This window comes from Limanda limanda, chromosome 2 (genome assembly GCF_963576545.1).
Source record: "Limanda limanda chromosome 2, fLimLim1.1, whole genome shotgun sequence".
NCBI classification, from domain to species: domain Eukaryota; kingdom Metazoa; phylum Chordata; class Actinopteri; order Pleuronectiformes; family Pleuronectidae; genus Limanda; species Limanda limanda.
In genome coordinates this window covers 16,890,924-16,913,349 of record NC_083637.1, presented here as the reverse complement: position 1 = coordinate 16,913,349, position 22,426 = coordinate 16,890,924, and the positions used below count along the sequence as shown (strand labels likewise).

Below are 22,426 nucleotides of genomic sequence, written 5' to 3'. Positions count from 1 at the left end.
ACTCCTGGTGGGTCTGTCTTGCATTTTAGAGTGTCATTACCTTATTAATACCAATTTAACCTTATCCAAAAAAAGTGTAAAAATGCAACAAAGGTAAGAGTCCCTTTAAAGTGAGGACACAAACGTGTTGTCACTAAGCTTGCAAATGCCTCTATCAGTGATACATTACAATGTTATTCTGTTGAATTGTTTATTATTATTATTATTATTATAAGAAGCTTTTAAATATTGCAGCTTGTTGAAGTTGAGCGTTTCCGACCTATTGCATGTACGTTTCGGGTTTAATTAATAGATAGATTTTCTTAATTTCATAATTTTGTCCAGGTCAGTATCTTACACAAATAAATTGAGATATATTGAGATCTGGATTCTAAAATCCATAAAAGAAACCAGTAAATATAGCCTTTAAATACATTTACTGGAATCAAATAAAAATAATGTAATGCAGTATTTTTCTCTGAACTTTGGGCTGTAAGTGTAACGTTATATATGTATCAGTGAAAAAAATAAATGTTTCTATGTCTCACTTTGTTTGATTACGGGTTGGATTAAATGTTACAACTTCCTCTTCTGGGCATTTCCTTTCGAATAAGCCCCACCCTGTTGCTCGTGGTGACCAATGAAACTGCGATGCCTGGATTCCACGAACCAATCCCGACGCTGCTGTCAGATTGGGACTTCCTGGTTTGACCTGGTTTGTTTTCCTCCATCGACCATGGCCGCTGAGGGAGATTTCCTGGCGAGATATCGAGCTGTGTCAAATAAACTGAAGAAGTAAGCAGTGTCACCTCACCCCTCGGTCCCGAAAGGGCTTCAGATATCAGGGGCTGTCTCCAGGTTCCTCGACATTAACGCTGCAGATCAGTGATGCAGCCAGTGCTAGCAAACACAGCTAACTGTTAGCCTGTCTAACGTCAGTGTCGTGTGTTTACATGTTCTGATAACGCTCGTTGTGGAACCTGTAATGAAAACATCATGTTGATAGAGTTTAATTATTCAGTCGAGGGTCGTGAAGCGGAAGTTAACGGAAACGTGGGGCGTTGTTTTATTGTTGAGATGTATCTAAACACGACCAGTGCTAATTAGCCTAGCACACAGCTCCCCGTTACTCTTCTCAGCCTTTTTAACTTTTGATCAAACTTGTGTTGAGATGTAAACTGATGCGTTTCTTTGTTGCAGGCGTTTTCTCCGCAAGCCCAATGTAGCAGAGGCGAGTGAACAGTTTGGTGAGTGTCACGTCCACAACCTGCTGTTGAGTGTTGACACTACAGGGATCTTTTTAGCCTTCTTCATATTTCTATATTTCATATGTTTGTGTCCTTAATTGTTTGTTGTTAGTTTACCTCTCATGTGTTTTTTGTCCTTTCCTCTCAGGCCAGTTAGCGAAAGAGCTGAAGCAGCAGGAGTGTCTGCAGTATGCTGCATTCTGTAACCTGGCCATGGCTCGGTGAGAGGATCCACACAAACCACACACTCATGTCCTCCATGCAGATGGTCGAAATTACATCTAGTATTGCTTTAATAATTAAACCCTGCTACAAATTGGCATTAAATGATACTACCTACATATAAAAATGATTATTCATTTTTATTTATAATAATACATAATTTCATGAGGTAACACCTATTTGTTGTAAGGGTTGTATTTACTTATTGACGTATCTACTTTCTAACACTTTATATACAACTGTTCCAGATTGACATTGATTTTAGTTTCTAACTCAGTAAAATATACACATCAGTGTTTAGAGTATAAATATATACATGCATGGATACGGCTAGACCCCCCCTTAGTTCAGATTGAGAAGAATCTTTATTTCATGGCATACCGTGATATTTTGCACAAAAACCTGCTTCAAACTTTAATAGTTTAGCAAAGGCCTCTTTCTGTATCTGCCACCAGGAACATATCATGGTCCTTTACTAGTTCAGTGTGCAAGAGCTTTGTTAGCCTGCACAGGTCCCTGACCTTCAATGTCTTTGGGACAATAACAACCGAGACCCAGACCTTATCACTCAACATCAGTGGCTGACCTCAGTATCATTTTGAATATAGGACAAGATGTTGAATATCCCTTGTACATTTGAAGGTCTTCTGTACAATTTAAGTTACACACTACCAGTAGATGTTAGCAGGTGTTAGTGGCCACCAGCGGATGTTAGGGACAGAACTTCAGTTGAATTGAAGTAAATTCCTGAAATCAGATTATGAAATCTTTCAGAAAACCTTCCCAGACAGGTGGAGGCTTTCCATTAACGTATTACTGTTAGAGGTTTTGGTTTAAGATGTTCAGCACAGTGAAGACCACATATGGGTTTATTGTTCAGTTTTCCACATAGTTTTGGCCGTGTTGTGTAGTTAAAGTCCTACTGTCACCTCATAACGTTTTTATAGAAATTGTTTTCTTTAGAGATCATGTTAATGCTATTTGTGTAAATGTGAATCACAGTTTAGGTTCAACTTGAAATGTTTTCACAACATCCTCATCATAAAATACAAATAAGAAAATAAGTTGAGTAAAGAATGTGCAGAATAAGTCCAACTTGTGCTTGTGCTGAGTACAAGGTCAAACTGATCGTGAAGGATGTTCTTGTCCTTCACAATAAAGCACCAGATGGTGTTTGGAATTGGCCCATAGGCAGCGTGCATCATTCACAGTGATGACATGTTTTAGTGCTGACGTGTTCACATCTGTTGTTGTTACACATCCTGAATGTCTTCACTGCAGGTGTGAGCAGACTCTGTTTAATGCTCCTGGAGAGGCCTTGGCATTAACTGATGCTGCCCGCCTCTTTCTCTTGTCTGAGAAGGAGAACAGGGCCCTGCAGGCCCCGGGCTTTGATGAGCACCTTCAGGCTGCACTTAACTGTTACAGCTTTGCAATTAAGGTAAACTATGATTCCTGGTCTGGTTTTGACTTTTTAATGAAAGTAGTAGTACATTCATTGTAAAATGTTTAGTTATTGTGTGTATGAGCAGATTAAGGGTTTACATTCCTGTATTGTGATCCCAGGAGACAGTAGGACAATGCTCATGTACTCATGGTTTACAGGTGTTCATTGAGATGAACCAGCCTGTGATGGCTGCGAGTCTGTGTCTAGAACTCGGAAATGCACTCAAGGTAAAACTTTGAATCAGAGACGTTCACAAGATGAATAATTTCGATTTTTATTTCATTACTATATATTTTATCTGACATATTAACCTCAGCTCCTCCTCTGATTCCAATAGGAGATGAACAGACCAGGAGAGGCCATCGTTCATTATCAGAGAGCTGCAGAGCTGCAGACGCAGACACCGATTGAAGCTCTGCTGTCAATGGGAGAAATAGCAACGTGTAAAATTCTCACCCGTGAGTTCAGTCTGATTAATCACATCTGATTATAAACCTGTTTTCTGTGTTTTTTTTAGCTTGCATGTGCATACAGAGCTGATTTGACTTTTTTTTCTATCGTTTAAACTCGTCTTCTCTGTTTCTGCAGGTGACTATGATGGTGCTTTGTCGATGTTCACGGAGATGCAGCTCGTGTGTCAGGAGAGAGGACTGCAGCTACCAGGCACCAGCACCCCTGTTGGTGAGGCCCTGCATTTATCTATAGAATATACATGTTTAAAATTGTCTCATCTGTGGACAAAATATGCAATGGCTTCTTGTTGGTGTGTTTAAAAATGGGGGCTGCATGAAATATTTCATAAACCAAAAAATGGGATAACATTTAATTAAAAGCTGGGATGTTCAAGCTAAAAGTTCAGAGTGATCCACATTCATCTTCTGTCTTTTTTTCCCTTACATTCTCATAGGTGCATTTCTGGATATTGTTGCAAAATGTGAGATCTCCAGAGTACTACTGCTGATGCTGTTAGAGGTAAGTACGCCACGTTGATATAAAAAGACGAGATATTGCAAGGAAACCATGGACATCACAATACCTGTGTAACTGAAGTAGAAAATACCACCATGACTAGGGAAAACCTTACTTTAGAAACTATGAATCGAACCAGTGTCATCACATAACTCATTAAAATCTTGATTTGAGTTTTATAGGCAATGTGATGATAAATGTAAACGCTATGTAAAGTACTTTAAAGACAGACACAGAGCGTCATGTCGGCCTGACAATATATCATTGTTTAACATCCATCAGTGAAAAGGGAATTGTAACATCTTAAGGATCTGCACATCAGCAACACGAGGGAAAATATTGTCGAGAGTATTAATATCATATTATAGATTTAATTATCAGCCCCACATTGCTCTCTGTAAGTCTTTATTGTTTGTGCAGCAAGATGTAAATGTTCCAACCTGTTTTACTGTGCAGCCTCCACCTCAGAAGCTGTTACCAGAACATGCACAGACCCTGGAGAGATACGCGTGGGAGTCCTTTGACCCTCACAGTCAAGGTGAGCACCTCAATATTTAACTATTTTATAGTAAAAACATCTTAATTCCACACATATTCTCGCTTGACTGGGAATTCAGAAAAAACTTTCTTAATCCCTTGAATGTCACCTGACTGAAGTCAAGTAAACATGGATCTTCTCTCTCTCTCTTTCAGTGACCTTCCTGCCTGAGAATGTTTTCCTGCTTCTGCAGTCAGTAGTGGTGAGTTTCACTGAGTTCTCTTTACAGGATTTCCTTGTCCTTCCTGCCTAGTACAGGAAAAAAGGATGGGTCATCGTGGCCTTCACATTGACAGTGATAAAGGTCTTCCTTTGCCACTGGAATTAAAATGTCCTATTTGCAGTGGTGTTTGTGTTACAAGACGATTCCCTGTTTCTTTCCCCTATTCTTTCAATTTGGCAATGAGCATTAATACTTAGATATGTACTTGGAAAAAAATATTCTTCTATTTGGTGTAAATAATGTTGATAAAATAAGATACGAGAATGCATAAACATTTTGGAGACTCTGATAACTTGTCAAGGTCATTTGAATGTGCAGTTAGTTTGATTTGTGCAGTGTTCTAACAGCAAATCTGTTTTGCAGATGGCATGTCAGGAGAAAGACACAGAGTCCCTCAAGTCTCTTCAGACTGAGCTGTGGTGAGTGCTTGAAAAACTTAAATTTTGTCATGTGATGCAGGTTGAGCTGCATTCTCACCATTTCTCAATCTTAGTTCTCCATATTTATTGTGTTGCTGTTTTTCCCTCCCTTAGGCCATTTCTGGCAGCTGAGCAGAATCACCTTCTCCACCTGGTGGTTCAGGAGCGCATCACGCCGTCTGGCCAAGGCATTTAGTACAGTCCAGTTTCTTTTACTTACTTCCTCTGGGAACAGTACTTCACATAATGGAACATTCCTGTTTCTAACTGGGTCTGTTCTAAGGCCTGAAGAAGTGTTGCTTATAAAACTTCAGTGTTGTAACTTGCACTCAAGACAAATGCACACAATACAACACCCTGCCCTCGTTATTTAGAAGTGTCTTTGTCGAGAACTGAATGTTGTCTGTTATTATCCTGATGTGAAGATGTTTGTCACAATTATAACTTAAGACTGAATTGAAATTGTTTAAAATGAAATTCTATGTGCTCTTACTTGCGTGAAGGCTTCAAAACTGTACTAATTCCTACACAATTATTACATAATATTGTCTGTTTTTGATTTTGTTGTATTTATAGCAGTTCAATAGACGAAACATGGATGCCTTGAGTTATTTGTTTTTATTAATAAATGATATGGCTTTTATTCCAATGTAATTACAAACAAAACCTTCTATTGTATAGTTCTGTAATATGGTGAAATAAACCACCATTGTCCTCCCTCCCTGGTTCACTTGTACAAACGACATGTACTTTTCTTAGGATAGCAGCCAACTAACACACACAAAATCAAACATGACTAAAACAAAAAAAGAACACTCCATACAAAATGTTACAAAAATATAATGGTTACAATGTTCATAGATTAAAAAGGATACACTATACTTCAGTTGTAAAATAACGATACATAATTCAAACTACTTGTACTGTAACTTTAGGCTTGTCTTTCCTGATTGTTCAAGTTCTGCTGAAAGGAATTCTGTAGTTTGGACAACTACCATCTCAGATGCAGATTTTATTTTCATTCCTCAAATCTGGACCACTGCGGCAGTAGCTGTCCGCCTCACAATGTGATTATACAGGACGATGAGTACTTTGAAATCACAGAATATGTTCAACTACTACATCTCAAAGGGCTTTTAACCTTCTCACACCACAAACTCTGTTAAGATTTCAAATGCAGTAGTTTGACATTTTGGGATAAACGCTTAAATGCTGTCTTTTAGAGCTCTAGGTGAGAGAATTGATACCACTCATATCTGTACAGTGATGGCTAGTGTAGCTTAGCATTGAGACTGAAAACAGGGGGGTAACAGCTAGCATAGCTTTGTCCAAAGCAAATCAAACTGCCAAGAAGCACCAGTGCAGTTAAACAAGATCTAATAGGACAATTCAAAGCTCAAATTATAACTGAGCAGAGTTCGACGAGGGGGGTTTAACAGAACGTAGCAACCTAAGATAACTTATTGGCTGTATCTTCATATTGAATACACAGGTTGTGTTTTCCTTGTGGCCCCTTGGTTTCCGTGTTTATGCTAAGCTAAGCTAACTTACTGTCTTTAGCTTCATACTGATTGTGTGTTGGTGTAGTACTGGCCTGCACGTCATTCTTGCTAAGAAAGCGAGTACGTTTTTGTCCTGATGTCAAACTACCGGATGTTGCCTGAGTTCTTCCAATTCACAGATGAGATAAATGATTCACTGATTATTGTGGCAGTAAAGCTTTAAAAGGAGCACTTGTTTTGCTTCCACCTAATCACACCTATTATTTTACTCATCATGTTCCAATAATACTAAAATACTGCGCTGCCCTCTTCTTAGTCATGGACGAAAATCTGTTCACGTAAAGTTCAGCCCTTCATGTACTGATAACATTATTTCTATTTGTATTGACATTATTCAAAGTAGAAACAAACAGCTCTTTTTAGTGATTGAATACAAGTCCCCTTGCTTTTACTAGCTTCAGATGTAGATTTTTTTTTTTTTTTTTCTCTAACCAAATTTCCGGCAAATCCCACTTTTTTAATTTCCCATACCCAAAAGGAATCTGTCCCCAGCCCTGCCCCCTTTCCTCTACCCCCCCATCACTCGCTCTTCTTCCGCAGGACGAGGTAGGTCACCGCTAGGAGAAAGGTGAGAACAAAAGAGATCCAGGCCAGGATGTAGGAGTGTCCGTACCCTCCCACCGTTTCACCGGTGTGAAGCTGGGCCGTGTAGATGGAGGCTGCGATCATTATACTGAGGCCTGCATGAGAGAAGAGGGGGAGTGTTGACAAGGCAATTACACAGTAATTACATTTCCCACTGAAAGATAAGGCTCATGAACAAAGACGAGGTGACAAATGTGTAACTGTGATCACAGTGAACTTACAAACACGACAGTTTCACCTTATTAGTTTTACAATGAAACAAACTCAAGACAATACATGTCAAAAATCCAATTACTTCACCTCGGAGCTTGTGCACTAGACGAAGTGATGAACCACTTTCTTTAATTGTAACGTGAATTATTCTTACAAGAGGATATTATTCTTTTTTTACCAAAATTCTGTCACAACACTTATATATACGATTTAAAAGATAAGATTAGGTGCTAGTAAAACTGTTCAGTGGTAAAATCACCATCTACTTTTTCATTACTCTAATGAATATTGTAATTTTTTGACTGAGGCATTGATAATTACTTAATCTCATAGTTATTAATACTCTGCCCATGTTTGCTGACTAATTAGAATGACATTTTGCCGGTTTTCTTTGCCCTCTCAAATCAATACCTTTGGGTTTACGATTAAAGGACATTTTTGACCAGCACGTTTCACTATTTTAGGATTATTTAGTTGTCAAATCATTAATTGATTAATTTAGAAAATAATAAGATTCTTTCAATAATAAATTATTGTTTGCAGCTCTTATTAGCACATTTCCACAAACATTCCAGGTCTGGACCTCTACTTCTAGTGGAGATCAAGACACACACATCATTGTCTGGGGAGCTTTTACTACACTCCACCCTAGAACACTTCACACTGCTCTGCTAAGCTGGAAGCTGAGAGGTGTTACGTTCACATACAAGTCTGAAAACACTGAGGTCTTACACCACCACTACAGGAAACAAACAAGCACGTGTCGGGATGTCTTATAGCTGTAGGTCAGCCATTTGACTCCAGGTTACTTACAGGCGATTAGCTGTAAAATGCCAGTGAAGATGAACCTCTGGCCTTTGGGCAGCGTGAAAAGCTGGGCGACAAACACAAACAGGGCTAGGATGGCAAAGACACAGGCCAGCACTGAGGTGGCCTGGATCGTCTGGAGATACTCTGCAGCAGCACAACAAAACACAGACACAGTCAGGGAAGAGTCCAAGTTAACACAGATGTATCAGCATGGTCAAGATAAGTTTACAGTTTATATCGACATTATAACTCATCTATTAGTACTATTCACACTCATTAAATCTAAATAATAATTAACACACTGCAGAACTGTAGCAACATTTTACACATTATATGATTTGATTTATGACCAGTTACAGTTACAGCTCTAATCATCACAGCTCTGTTCTTAACAGCTGGATTCTCTTGTCAGATCAAGTCAAACAGTAAAACAGGTAACTAGTTTTTATTGTTGTGGCGGATCAGTGTCTGTATACTCTGTCGAGACAAAAGGGAGAGTTTACCCTGCGGGTAGTCTTTCAGGTTGGTGTAGTGCCAGATGGAGTTTGTCAACTCTAATCGGCCCCACAAATCAGTTGACACTGTGTCAGTGATCCACCAGCCCTGAGGACAAGAGACAAGCAAGAGAATAAACAGATATCAAGGCACACACAAAAAATAGAATATATGATACATATATACATATTGTGAAAGTTTTGCATATTTACTCAACAAACTTTACTGTTTTCCCTCATGTCTGCCTGTACTGGTGTTGACAGAACTAATCAGTGTCAAATTACAATATTAGTTTTGTGAATATTCAGTAGACAGTTGGCCTGACTGTGCAAGAGAGGGGGCATTTTTAAGAAAGAAACAGCCTGTTCTGAATTAAATTGCACAGTGGTTGAGTGATATGTGTCCGTTAAAAATATCAAATCGTAAAAGGGTTGGTGAACATGTGTCAGGAGAGATATGTGTATTTTCAGCCCTGTGGGTGGCAAAAAAAAACAACAAATTACATTTGCACCACTTAAATCCTGTTAATTTCCAAATGTTTCAATGATACGACTGAGCTGAAGCTTCCACACAGAAATAGATATCAGTTTATTTTATGTGTTTGCATTTATGCTGAAGATGAGAACGGAGAGAGAACCTAAAGCTTAAACAAATATGAAACCTCCCGTTCTCCCTCCCGGCCTGGATCCGTGTTAAATGAGGAGAGAAAGATAAAATACCATCCACTAACATTATCGATGGTGGCCACCAGCAGCAGGATGATGGTGGTAATGTGCAGAACGATGATTCCAGCCAGCACCAACATTGTGGCTTTTTTTGTGAACTGATAACAGGGGGAGGACGGAAGGAGGCACATCATTACTTGTTTTCCACGCATGGACTTATGTAATAAAGACTTTAAACATGAGGAAGCATTGACACAATCACCCACCCACCCTCCCTCCCTCTCTCTCTCTCTCTCTCTCCCACACACACACATACACACACACACTCATCTGTCCCAAATAAACACAGTCTCAAACAGAATGGATGAGGAAAATGGGGGGGGGGGGGCTGTTGCATGCAAGTCCAAACTCGCCCCAGAAGCCCTGAAGACACATTTTTGCACACACACAGATGTCCAACTCATCACACGGTTCTGCTTCAATGAGCTTTTCTTATTCTCTCGAAACCTTTTTCCTATAATTAGACTTCTCCAACTTATTTTCATCCATTAAGCAGAAGTCCGGAATCCCCGAGGATTTTCTCAACTGCTCTGTTTTGTTTTTTTATGACTCGAAGCTGCTTCAGTGGACAAGAAAGGCGCATGTGTGTGCGCGGCGTGAGGACGCTCCGTCACACGCAGGCCCTGCGCAATAAAGTCAACAACTTTGAAAAGAGCGCGAGAATAGCCCCAGAAACACACCTCGAACTTGTATATATACACACACACACACACACACACACATTAAACACTGCAGCTGTTCAAGTGTGCGTGAATCTACAGTTTGGAGCTGTGCGTCATTTCCAAACTTTTTTTTGCGCGCAGCCACATTCGTACGAGTCTTCAGAGCGCCACCGCAAAGTCTAAACTGCGTCTAAATGCATATGTACGCACTGTACAGAAAAACCCCGTCGTGAATCATGCGTAAAAGTATTCAACAGTGCGGATTACCAGACAGAACCGTGCAAAATGTAAAGAAACGTGGAGAAAACGTTACCTGAACGCGCTTTTTACGCACGGCCCGGGAGATATTTGGGAATGTGAAACAGCGTAGATCCACCCAGCTCTGAAATCACAGCACACACATCACCCTGTTTTCCCTCTCTCTCCATTCCCTCTCTTTCCCCCTCACCAGGCCACACCCATGAAGTTTCAAATTTTGTCTCCCCCCTCAGAGACTTATCCAGGCGAACCAAACGGCTTCAGGTTCCTACAAAACCGTCCACATGGACTTAAAGACATTAACCTGTATGATGATGGGTCGCTTTTATCTTTTTATTCCACTAATTATTTCCCTGCAGGCTGCTTCTTTCTCCTGGTGCCTCATCCTCATAATAACCTGGCCACAATAGCCACAGCCCTTCTGATTCTTTCAAGTGAAAATGAAATATAATTTGGTTCATATGTAAATGTGTCTTGAAGAGCAGTGTAAGTGAACTTCTTACTTGTGCAGTCTGGTTCATTATATACATAAAATGTGAGATTGTGAGAAGTTTAGACTGGGAACAGAGCGTCCTGAGCTCCAGACACCAGGGACTTCACGTCTTCCTCAGCAGCTACGCTCTGATAATGACATGGGAACAGTACTGGCTCATGTAGAAGAAGTTCGGACACGATTTATAGATTCTTGGGTTGTATCCCTATACTGTAAAGTTTTGCAATAATGGAAAAACAGATGTCTGCTGGACAGGACTTCAGTCCAACTCTTACTGCCAAATAATCTAATTTCTGCATCAGGATGCAGTTAAATGCAGCTCTTGCTTTCACCTGTGTGGAAATAATTTGTGTTGTGATGAAGTTAATCTGCTCCAGGGTTCAAATTCTACCTGAGGGAGAAAATCCAAACAGAAACACAGAGGAACAACTTAAACTTGTCTGTCCTCATTTTGTTTGTCATTCCCCACATGCACCAGTGTAGACAGACCAGCTGATTGTGTCTTATATAAGCTCAGAAAACTATTACATCATTTAAAACCTGACATGAGTATGTTAATTTGAATAATAAAAAAAATAGAAATGGCCAAATGGGAACCTAAAAAAAATTAACAATATATTATCATCAAGAAATAAATAAAACGAGAACAAAAATAAAAAATGAATCAATAGAAAAAGGTGCCAAATGTGAATACAAAACAAAAATCATACCTAAAAAAAAATTTGAAGAAATTAATAAAAGTTCAAACTCTTCCAAAGGCAAACACTAGAGAAAAAAACATTTTACAAATTAATTTCACTAAACAAATAAGAGTACAATTCTGTTAAAGGGAAACACAAACCTGAAATAAAAAACTAGCATGATTTGCAGAGGCAATCAGAGGCAGGATGGATTTAATTTCCACACTAGACTCTTCATATAAAAGTGTTGTAATTGAACCACAAGCTGTCATCTTTTAAACAGATAGGTGTTAGTATTGGCTGAATAATGCCATGCTATTAGAGGATTACTCTGCAGTGAACATCTGCTGAAGCCTTTTATCACCTGCCTCAGATGAGAGGAAGCTCAAATGATTATGGCTTGTCTCATTCCTACAAAGGAGTTTTATAGAAGAACATTAAAGAGGATCTTTATACTTGATTAAATTCTTCTTTTCTCTGACAGCTCATCTCTGTCTCTGTCTTATCTCCCCTCAGGATGTGGTCTCTCAGTGAAGACCACATGGAAGTCTTGATCCACAATGGCCTCCTTATGCTCCTGGAGGTGGGAAGAAGAAGATAGTATAACTGCTTCCTTCCAAGTGTCTCTGCAAAACCTGGAAAGTCATTTAAAGAACTTTTGTTACTTTAGTTTTGACTTAATTTCATAATCCAGGCAGCACACGAACACATGACTTTGCTCTTTGTGTAAAATGTGAGCAAAATATGATCAAATGATTTTGTTTGAAAATGGATGATACCGGAAGGACGTCTGTCCTTTCTGGCTTCCATCATAGTTAGGGTTAGAAAACAGCTGTGGTATGAGTCGTATTCAGAACCTTTACTTCAATTAAAGTTATTACACCACATTGTAAAAAGTAAAAATGAAATGCAGTTAATCTCTTATTTTGTAAACGTATAGACAGCAAATTGAACTTTCAGAGTGAAAGTAATTGTTTAGTTTTTTTGATTCAATCTGATATGATGAGATTGTTAAAATTGTTGCATCAATTTATAAACACAATTTTACACAATTTTCCCTTGCTGCAGCTAATCCCAGTTGACATTGGGCCAAAGGCAAGCTACACCCCGGACAGGTCATCAGCATATTGCAAGGCCAACGTATAATGACAAACAACCATTACACTCACATTCACACCTACAGGGAAGTTATTCTCCAATCAACCCTCGACCTACATGTCTGGACTGTGGGAGGAAACCAGAGTACCAAGAGAAAACCAACCCACGCACAGGAAGAACATGCAAACTGGGACTGGGAACCTTCCTCCTGTGACCGTGCTAACCACCACACCCCCAGACTCAAATGTAATAGCATGAGAGAAACAGACTGGGGTTAAGTTTAGTTAAACTCTAACTGTGGCTCTGAGTCACTGAAAGCAAATATCTCCTTAGGGAATAAAAGTTCCAATTTCTCTGTGACATAACAATGTGCAACGCTGCCCTCTGTTTTTATTATAGCACTGCTGAGATGAAAATCATTCAGGAGCTATATTATAGTCAGAGGGTGTGGGAATACACAGATGAGGGGAAGTATTTTCTCTATGAACAGAGGTCCAGGCTGAAAACATTGTATCTGACCCGTGATTGTTTGTGGTGTTCTCACAGTGAACTGCGAGTGGGTGCTGAGCTGTGCTTTAGTTTCTCTTGTACGCCACGTCTGAATAAGAGGAGTTTTCTTTTCCGCCTCCGCAGAAAAGACAATCTAACATCCATTATGAAGTCTATTGGAAAGCTATATACAGACGTAGCTGCTACAGAAGGGACCTCATTTAAGGACAGGGAAATCATCCAGGAATAAATGCAGACGATCATTTCCAAGTCTGATGTTTTTTCTGTATTTCATGCTCCAAATTTATATTCTGTCCTGGGAACTTCCTTATCTACCAAGATACCATCTGTACAGGCTGTAGAATGAGGGCATCCTTTCACAGTTGTGTAACAAGCTCTCTCAGTCACAAATCTACTTTTCCTGAGGATATAACAGACAGCAAACCTCTTCCCTTCAACAGACCCAGTGCCCTTCAGGGACTTCACACTGCAGCTTCCAACTTCGGCCCGATTCCTTCTGAACTGCCACCGCACATTCCCACAGCATCCAATCGATTACCACAGCTGTCACAGCAGGACTCCAGCCACAAACCTCTCAGCTTTTCAGAGGATGTCGTTGCCGCGGGCCACTGGGGCACAGACCTGTCTCCTCCTGAAACTGCAAACCTGCAGTGACACAATAACCAAGAAACTCTAGTAAACTCACACAGACTCTGCTCGTCTTCTATTTATCATGAACCTGCAACATTCTTCCTTTACCTTTCAATCCTTCACCTCATGTTAAATTTTTGTCAGTGACTGACACTTTTGGCCAATTTCTGTCAGGATCTCGATGTGCAAAGGCCAAATCTGCAGAAACCAGGAAAATAATGTTTCTTCTAAATAAGTATGTGATTACTTCAACAGAAAATCTCAAAATTATTCACTGTCTGTATGAAATGCTCAAAAAATCAAAATAGATATAAGGAAACAACTGACCCAGGAATAAAGATCAGAATAAAGCAGTCACCTCTTCCTTGCATAAAACCAACCATTCACCCCACAACATGCTGAAGACCAGGAGTCTCTCCTCCTCTTCATCAGCAGATGTTCAATACAATACACAACTGTTTGTGTGCTTGCTTCTTGAGCTGTATTCACCATTCGATGTTGTACTGTCATATGATTTGGCAGCTTGTTCAACCAACAACTGTAACGTTTATGATAAGAACAAGTCACACTTGAGACAGAGAAAGGGTATCATGGTTTTTCAAAAACAACAAATAGTATTACTGTGAGTTAGACGTGTCTGAAGAAGTTATGTTTTTCATTTTTCATTGGAGCATCCTAAGGCTCCATTTCTGCATGAAGTCAAGTATGGGAAATTTAAGGAATCTAAATACAATCATAAATGAATAGGATCTTCAACCGCTCATCATGCCACATGATAAATGGCGTCTGCCAAGGAGCCTGTGTTTTCATGTGCGTTTGGTATTTAGCAGGATCACGCAAAAACTACTGAGCTTATTTCCATGTCATTTTGACGCAAGGAAGAAATCATTCAGTTTTGCTGCGGATCCAGATCAGGGGGCAAATCCAGGAATTTGTTTCACTCTCCCAAACATTGCATAAAAGTTTTTTCCCCCCACATTTGTGTTGAGAATAGTTCAAGTATCATGCTGAATAATCAGGCATTTTGAGGGGACGGATATTTATTGGTGAGCAATTTGGTGCAGATCCAAATAAAAATCTAGATCTACTGAATTTAAATGTGATTTCATGAGGGAATGGTTGGGCCTTGAACGAATAACATTCTAGTTTTATTATTGATTGGTCTGATCAGTAATTTAAAATCCAAATATATTCAGATGATATATATATAGTAAGTTTAACAGATAATCTTTTTTCTGATGAAGGACAAATCGATTAATGACTGATTGCTGCAGCTCTACTCTGCTTGTGTGCAGGTGAACAGATGACTGAAAACTCCTTAACTGGCTTTGACTGAAATAATAACTTGTGCAAAGTCAATTGAGTGTTACTAAGATAGACCAACAAAAATCACCAGAGCATTTCTCTAAGTATCTGGGTTCATCTCATTGCATTACTCCTTCAGTTTGAATGGCCTGTGCAGTTGCAGCTCTCTGATTGGTCCGCTCCTGATGCCTATTAATTGTGCGCCCTCGCTTGCAGGTGACGTGTCCGTATGAACAAAAAAAAAACACAAACAAAGCATGTCTTCCAAACAGAAAAGAGAACTCACTCGGGTTGTACTCGTGTTAGCGCTTCACCTCCTCCCGCTGCAGCTCTGTCACTCGGAGCCAGCAGGAGGCCGCTGGGGACGGATCCATGGAGCGGGTCGCCAGGATGAAAAGACCCATCACAGCGCCAATCTGCACAAAACCATCCGGTCGGGTCCGCAGGGGCTTCGGTCCGAATCTGCTGCCTTTCCCGGGGATACACTCCCACGTTTCATTTTACAGAAAGTTGATGAACGTGGAAGAAACGTAGCGTCCAACAACTTGTCCTGGACCGCTGGACACATCAGCCCAGGACCCAAGGCCTCAGCACAGGAGCATGAAGAAGGATATCAAGCTGATTTCACAGGTTAGAGCTGCACCTTGTTTTAAAAGTTCAAGGTGTTGCTGAGTCACAAGTGTTAGAGGGACAGTTCACCCCAAAATGAAAATCCACTCATTATCTACTCACCCCCAAAACTGATGGAGGGGTGGTTGAAGTGTTTGAGTCGACTAAACGCTTTTGGAGTATCAGGGGTAAACAGCATTGCAGCCAAATCCAATAAAATTTAAACAAATATAATTAAAACTCGAAACAGCTTCATTTACACCATGTTTTTAGCCTAAATGTCCTCAGATATTTACCGCTGGAGCCACGTTCTTGTGTGTGTGTATCACAGAGGATGTTTAGGACACTTGGATGACACCTAAAGAGTTTTGTGGACTCAAACACTTCACCCACCCCTCCATCGGCAAAGTAGTGAGTAGATAATGAGTGAAAACAAATTCTAGGGTGAACTATCCCTTTAATGGTTGAAATGCTAAATTGGTGGAGTATACTATGCAGGAGTAGCAATGGCCCAATCTTCATATCTTCTCTATCTTACATGCAGGTTTCCATGGAGTCCAGGGGAAGGTCTTGGGTCCATCACTTGACTCCAGTCCACATTTCCCTGAGTGGCAGGCGATGAGGCCTTATGTGCAGTGTGATGAAAACGTCATGACCTTCACTGCTTCAGGACAAGGACTGACACACCTGTTAGTGGACAGAGGTAAGATGATGTGATATTATATTACAGAGGAGTTTCGACTGGTGTTTATCGGTTAAAAGACTTGAATGTAATAAGCAAATGGAAGAAGTCACGAACACGATCTTACCAAAAATCCTTGTAAAATATGAATGAAATACGGAAAAGTTGGATTTAATGTATATTTCAAATGTTTTAAATTCATTAGCTGTTTTGCACCCTACATCCTGGGGAAAACAAGTACACCAGCATCAAAACGCTTCGTCCCTACAGTGCACTATCTACTTTAAAGATTGTTAAAGCTAGAGGATTAATCGATCGCTCATTTAAGCTGTTAAGTGTCAGAAGAAAAAGGTGAGAAATCCTGATTCCCCTGAGTGTATGATGAAGTTATCATTGCTAATTTTGAATAACGGACCGTCTAACTCAAACGCATTCAAACAAAGACATCTCAAAGAACGGCACACAGTAGAACACAAACCTACTCCGAGGTCCAACAGTCCCCTTAACTTCCATCAAGCTGCACCAAAGCGCACAGACTTATATATGTCAGATCTCTAAATATGTCTGGACTCTTTCATCAGGATTCACACATAATGAAATCAATGAAAATGTTGAAAAACTCCCTTGCAATGTTATAAAGTCTTCTGGTATTTGTTCCCTAATCCCGATCCTACCTAAATTTATTGGGTTCTTTCCTGACCCGTATCACATCCTTCCTCCAACGTTCGTGATAATCGGTCCAGTAGTTTCTGTGTAATCCTGCTGACTCACTGTCTTTCGTTACAGAGGAAGCGTCTCCCATCTCTCTGTTCCAGCTGCCTCCATACTGTGGCTACTCAGTGAGGACGTCATGGAGTGACCTGGAGATGATGGTGCCTTACGATGCGTGTTACATTACACAGGAGGTACCAGCATCCCCCCCGCATTGTATTCTAATCGGAAGTTATTTCCAACAGAGTGATCATAAAAGCCTGTTGTTGTTCTCGTTGTCAGAATGACAGTTATGTGTTGCCCATGTTGTGGTGGGACACTCCTCTGAAGCTCTCCTGCCCGGTGCAGCCGTCCACGCCTCCCCCTTCTCCCTCCCTCCCATCAGTCTTCTGCTCCCCGTACGGCATGGCGGTGCAGAAACATGGGCAGGAGCAGGAGATACCGATGCTGGGAGTCAAAGGTAGGTCGACCTTCATGTGGGTTTAATGTTCATGAGCTTGGAAAAATACATGACTGTTTTTGATTGTAACAATTCTAATGTATTTAAATGTGACTGCATTTAGGACAACAAACAAGTTCAATACAGAGTTCCACACTGCAGTTTTAAAGGGTGCAGAACTTTCATAGTTTCAAAAAAGTTACATACAAAATATTTAAATGATCTCTAAACAGTTTTTCGGTAATCACAACTATTATATACTTAGTGCTTCCCTTTCCAGATACTGTTTCTGCGACCTCTATGCTGGCAAGAATATAGTTCTGATCCTTTGCAAAGCGTTTTTATTTGTCGGCCTAAAAGTTGTCAAATTTTAAATATAACCGATCCGAAAAACAGACAACATTAACTTATAATCATCATAATCATCACAATTTCATGAACAGAATGAGACTGACTTCAGAGATGTGTCATCTGCTTTACAGTGAACGGAGGCTGGCGTCCATTTGTATCCGAGGAGTGTGCGTATCTTGTCCACTCCAGACCCGACGAGCTCACTTTCTTCATCTCTTACATAGCCTCCTGTATCACAAGCGGGGTAAGTTGTCTACAGCCGTTTTCAAACATGAACTCAGGGAAATGTCCAGTCAATCGGGTCCGTAAGTTATCCTCCTTTCATATAAGCTGAACGCAGGAGATTCTCCGGGAACAACAGGGAACTATTTGAAGCAGGTGAGGGGTGGAGTCTGGGTGGAGCAGGCAGGGGTTAGGACATGAAGTATGAAAATGCATTCCTGTTAACATCACATCAACACCGGAATTGGGCCTTTATCACCAAAAGCAAAAAGAAGTGTTTCCTTTTTAACTTTTACATCTGTTGCGTTAGAAATGTCATCCCTTTTCCGAGTTACTTTAGAATTCTCCGGACATTTTCCTGCTGTATGCTCACTTGGGTTCACTTTCCTCCGGGGCTGGCAGGTAAAACTCAGGAGAATGTTTGGAGACCATCCATAGTTCAGTGGATGTCAAAAGATGTTCCCATCCTGTTTTTCTGTTCTGATGTTTTTCTCACAGGACGGACTGAGTCTTCAGCTTGTATTTAATGATCAGGAATACATCCTCTCCTGTCCAGTCAATCCTCAGCTTCACTTCATCACAGATCCTGTGAGCCCTGCACCCACCACCCATCCTGCACCCCCTCCTCAACCCCCAACCGAGGAGCACATCCCTCAACTTTCCCACTACTCCTACTACCCATACCCTGGCCTGCACTACGCCCAGCTGCCCCAGGTCTACCCTCCTGGCCCTGAGCTTGCCCAGCCCCCCAAGATGCCTGAATCTACTTCCCCTCCTCCTCAGCCTCCTGTGGTGGAACAGGCTACATATGCTCCAACTCTTAGCCCAGCGCAGATTAGCCAATCCCATCAACTTCCTTTATTGCCCCTCGGCCATACTCAGTATTCATCTGGTCTGTATTACCCCCACATGCCGTTCTACTACCCTGAAGTGACACCAGCTCCGACCTCTGCTGCTACAAAAACTACTACTACTACTACCACTGTTCCTCCAGGTACCCACCCACCCGGACCAGCAGCAAATCCTTACTACCCGCACTATTATCTTCCGATACCTTACTATCCTGCACCCACGGCAGCACCGGCTACTCTCCCGCTCACCTCACCTTCTCCTCCTCCTTCTTCTCCTCCTCCTCCCACCTCTCCACCGAAACATCCTGTAGATCCACAACCGCCCTTTCTTCACCCATATTATCCCTATTATTATTATCCCTTCTTCCCATCGTTCTACCATCCACCGTACCACCCCTTTCTGCCCCAGTATCCAGAGATTCAAACCCCGACGACCATGACCAAGCCTCCCCCCACCGCCACTACCGCCACAACTACTGCTACAACTCCGACTCCCACCGCCACGACCACAACAACTACTGCTACAACTCCGACTCCCACCACCACAAGTACGACGCCGTCCACCACAACCCAGCCCGCTACACAGATGCCTCATCTCCAGTGTTTGATGGGGAGGATGGTCGTCTTCCTGCCTTTTGCTCATCAAGACTCCATCCAGGTCAAAGGTCAGAGTCTTTCTGGATCCAAGAGACCTTTCTGTTCATGTGAAGTTTGGATTGTCATGTTATTTTTTTATAAAAGAGAGAGTTGTTGGGGAATTTTATTTGTTGTCTGGAATTTATCTTTGATGAAAACAAGAAGATTCCATACAAACAGTTTCTACGCTAACACACCCAGTGCTTAGTGACTTATTGAATAAATGAAGCCGTCATACACCGTATTATTTTATTTTATACATTTAAATATGTTTGGCTGCACCGAACAAGTCATTTCATGAACGAAATCAGTCTGCAGATATTCCCATTACTTCATTCATTTGCTTTACTTAGAGTGTATTTGACTCTCCCCTTCCGCTGCTGTAACGTGGCACATTTCCCCCTCGGTGGGACGAAGGATTATTTTACCTTATCTTGTCTTATTATAATTTCCTAGAGCTTAAGATGGTGTCTTAGAATTTCTTATTTTATCTGACAGTCTGTCCAAAATCTAAATGCATTCCAGTCATTCAAGTAAAGCAGCAAAGCCTAGAATTTGATCATTGAGCATTTTTACTTGGTGACAGGGTGAAAACACAACCTGTCGTTACCTCCACCAAAACTTTAATTATGTTATTAAATATGTTTATTAACTTTAATATCAAAACATTCCTTGTTTCTCACCTCAGACCAAAGGAAGATGTGGCTGCCTCTCTCCACTGTGTCCCCACTGTGTGGGTACATGCTGCAGATGGCTGAGAGCTCTGGTGTAATCCTTCACTCTCCTCTGCCTGCCTGCCACAGCCTGTCACGGGTGAGATCCTCCATGATGCTTCGTCACTGCCTCTGAATGTATCACACTTATATGACTGGACTTTCACACCCTACAGTTTTTTTTAAAGAAATGAGAAAAGATGGGGTTTCTTTGAGCGGTAGTGATGGGATGAAAAAATCATCCTTTATACAATAAGTCTTTTTTCAAATAACTTTTTAGTACAAACAAATCTTTGGTTTCAAGTTCACAACTTTTTATTGAAGACAAAGTTTGTAAGTTTTTTTTTTTTAATCTGGAGCCCTAGTAGTTGTATCGTCAGAGCTCCATATAAACTATAGAAATCAACTTTCATGCAACATCTGCACACATTTCCATTAATCATAAACTTGTGTGTGTGAGCTTTTAAGGCTGAATTAGTTTAGATCCGGATATTGTAGATTATTATGTTTATGCTAACATACCCTCCTGTGCAGAAGTATTAGGCAGTGAAAGTGAAGTGGGGATACTTTCGCAACAGAAATCTTTGTCATTGCAATACATGATGTGAAAATGCATAAACAGCAGTAATTCTTAAATGCATACTTGTGCAGTTTTTATGGCGCTTGGCAGGTACAAAAGGTTGTTTCCAGCATCTTGGAGAGACCTCAACAGAACTCCTCTGTGAATTTATTTGTTCATGATCTCAGACTTTGAGAAGGTTTTTTTATTGCCCCCTTCACATGGGACGGGGGGGCGGGGGGTGAACATCCGACCTGAGTGATCCGATCACAAGCGTTCACTTTCGTCTGTGCTTATCTGTCATTAAAATGCACCCTGAATGTGTCTCCTCTGATCACTTGTGATGGAATCTTCCGCACTCAATCTGCAAATAATCACAAACATGTTTTCTGTTTGCGACGACCAGATGATGTTGTCTTGAGCCAGTCTGAGTTCACACATGTGCCTGTTGTCAATGTGTTTGTGTGGGAGAGAGACACAGAGCGCGGATTCGGGCGGGGCAGAGAGAGTCAATGATCTATGGAATGAGATTTTCCCCACTGGGAAATATAATAGAAATCATTATGTGCTGTACTGTATATAAATTGGTGGAGAAAATACTGAAACTGCCATAATGCAGCTCAACAGTGACGCCACAAAATGCAAATCTAGAATTGATTGCTATTGCTGATGCATTTTTCTTACCGCTTGGGTTGTCACTACACCTACGATTTACCACAACAGTCCCGCTTGTGTATGGATTGCAGATGAGCTGCTAACATTTACCATTAATCCCATATGGACTGTATGCAGCTGTTTCTCTCCATGCATTAGTATCTGTACTGGGTAGACTTTTTTTATGCTCATCACAGACTTTACAAGACAGGAGCTGGGAACCATGTGCGGTTGGTTGTTCATACTGACCTTATTAATCTGTCTCTCTTCAGACTCCCACAACCATTTCATTACCTCTAATGTTTTGGGATCTGTCCGTGGCGCAGTATCGAACTCTGGAGCCACAGTGCCCATATGAAAGTACCCCTGTCACCCGCGCACCAGTTACCCCACCTGCGTCCACTACCCCACCTGCGTCCACTACCCCACCCAGCACCACCCCCTCTCCAGTCCAGAAGCCGAAAGTTAGCTGCTCATCCCATCACATGACTGTAAAGCTCCCGTCAGGTCCCATCTCTGGAATTCTTCTTAAAGGTGTGTGTGTGTGTGTATGTGTTTGTTTGTTGCATACGAATGCCATCATCTCTGCATGCATTGAATTCTAACTGATGTCAGGGAGGCTACTCCCTGATGTACATTTAAATGTAGGGGAGGGGGGGTCTACATCAATAGAACTAGATTTTTGATAAAAACTGCTTTTTCAAACTAAATAGATGTGTCCGTCTAAGCGTTTTGGCTCCGTTTCAGTTTTAGTCCCTGTCCATACTAACAAGCTTGAAAAACGCGTGACTCCTTACATACACTGGGTATGAGCATGCTGGTCTAAAAAAGAAGGCAAGCCTTGCTTAGATCCCGCTGGACATGGGAATTATCAGAGATTGCAAAAAAAATATTTTTTTTAATAAATTCTTCTCCTAAGCATGTCAGCA

General features: G+C 41.0%; 2 protein-coding genes across 2 annotated transcripts; one reads left to right on the top strand and one right to left on the bottom strand.

The window, feature by feature from the left end:
* The first annotated feature begins 680 nt into the window (after positions 1–680).
* f8a (coagulation factor VIII associated) lies at positions 681–5,769 on the top strand. The gene is made up of 12 exons (XM_061086097.1): positions 681–774; positions 1,180–1,226; positions 1,375–1,447; positions 2,730–2,889; positions 3,054–3,122; positions 3,233–3,353; positions 3,484–3,576; positions 3,803–3,867; positions 4,321–4,402; positions 4,558–4,604; positions 4,989–5,044; positions 5,159–5,769. Exons 1-12 carry the CDS (start codon positions 716–718, stop codon positions 5,238–5,240), a joined length of 954 nt encoding a protein of 317 aa, XP_060942080.1. The 5' UTR covers positions 681–715; the 3' UTR covers positions 5,241–5,769.
* Positions 5,770–7,101: 1,332 nt separating this feature from the next.
* Positions 7,102–10,526, bottom strand: emp1 (epithelial membrane protein 1). The gene is made up of 5 exons (XM_061086109.1): positions 10,410–10,526; positions 9,440–9,532; positions 8,718–8,817; positions 8,218–8,358; positions 7,102–7,286 (listed from the first exon to the last, which is right to left on the bottom strand). The coding sequence occupies exons 2-5, from the start codon at positions 9,512–9,514 to the stop codon at positions 7,126–7,128; spliced, it is 477 nt and encodes a 158-aa protein (XP_060942092.1). The 5' UTR covers positions 9,515–9,532; positions 10,410–10,526; the 3' UTR covers positions 7,102–7,125.
* Between the last annotated feature and the right edge of the window lie 11,900 nt (positions 10,527–22,426).

Bases quoted from the DNA above. Each gene is read 5' to 3' on its own strand.
- emp1 (XM_061086109.1), bottom strand. From the start codon at position 9,514: ATGTTGGTGCTGGCTGGAATCATCGTTCTGCACATTACCACCATCATC. The intron at 8,818-9,439 runs GTTAGTGGATGG...TCTTGTCCTCAG, and splicing joins TGGTGGCCACCATCGATAAT to GGCTGGTGGATCACTGACAC. The intron at 7,287-8,217 runs GTAAGTAACCTG...TCTCTCATGCAG, and splicing joins CATTTTACAGCTAATCGCCT to GCCTCAGTATAATGATCGCA.
- f8a (XM_061086097.1), top strand. From the start codon at position 716: ATGGCCGCTGAGGGAGATTTCCTGGCGAGATATCGAGCTGTGTCAAAT. The intron at 3,577-3,802 runs GTGAGGCCCTGC...ACATTCTCATAG, and splicing joins AGGCACCAGCACCCCTGTTG to GTGCATTTCTGGATATTGTT. The intron at 4,605-4,988 runs GTGAGTTTCACT...TCTGTTTTGCAG, and splicing joins TGCTTCTGCAGTCAGTAGTG to ATGGCATGTCAGGAGAAAGA.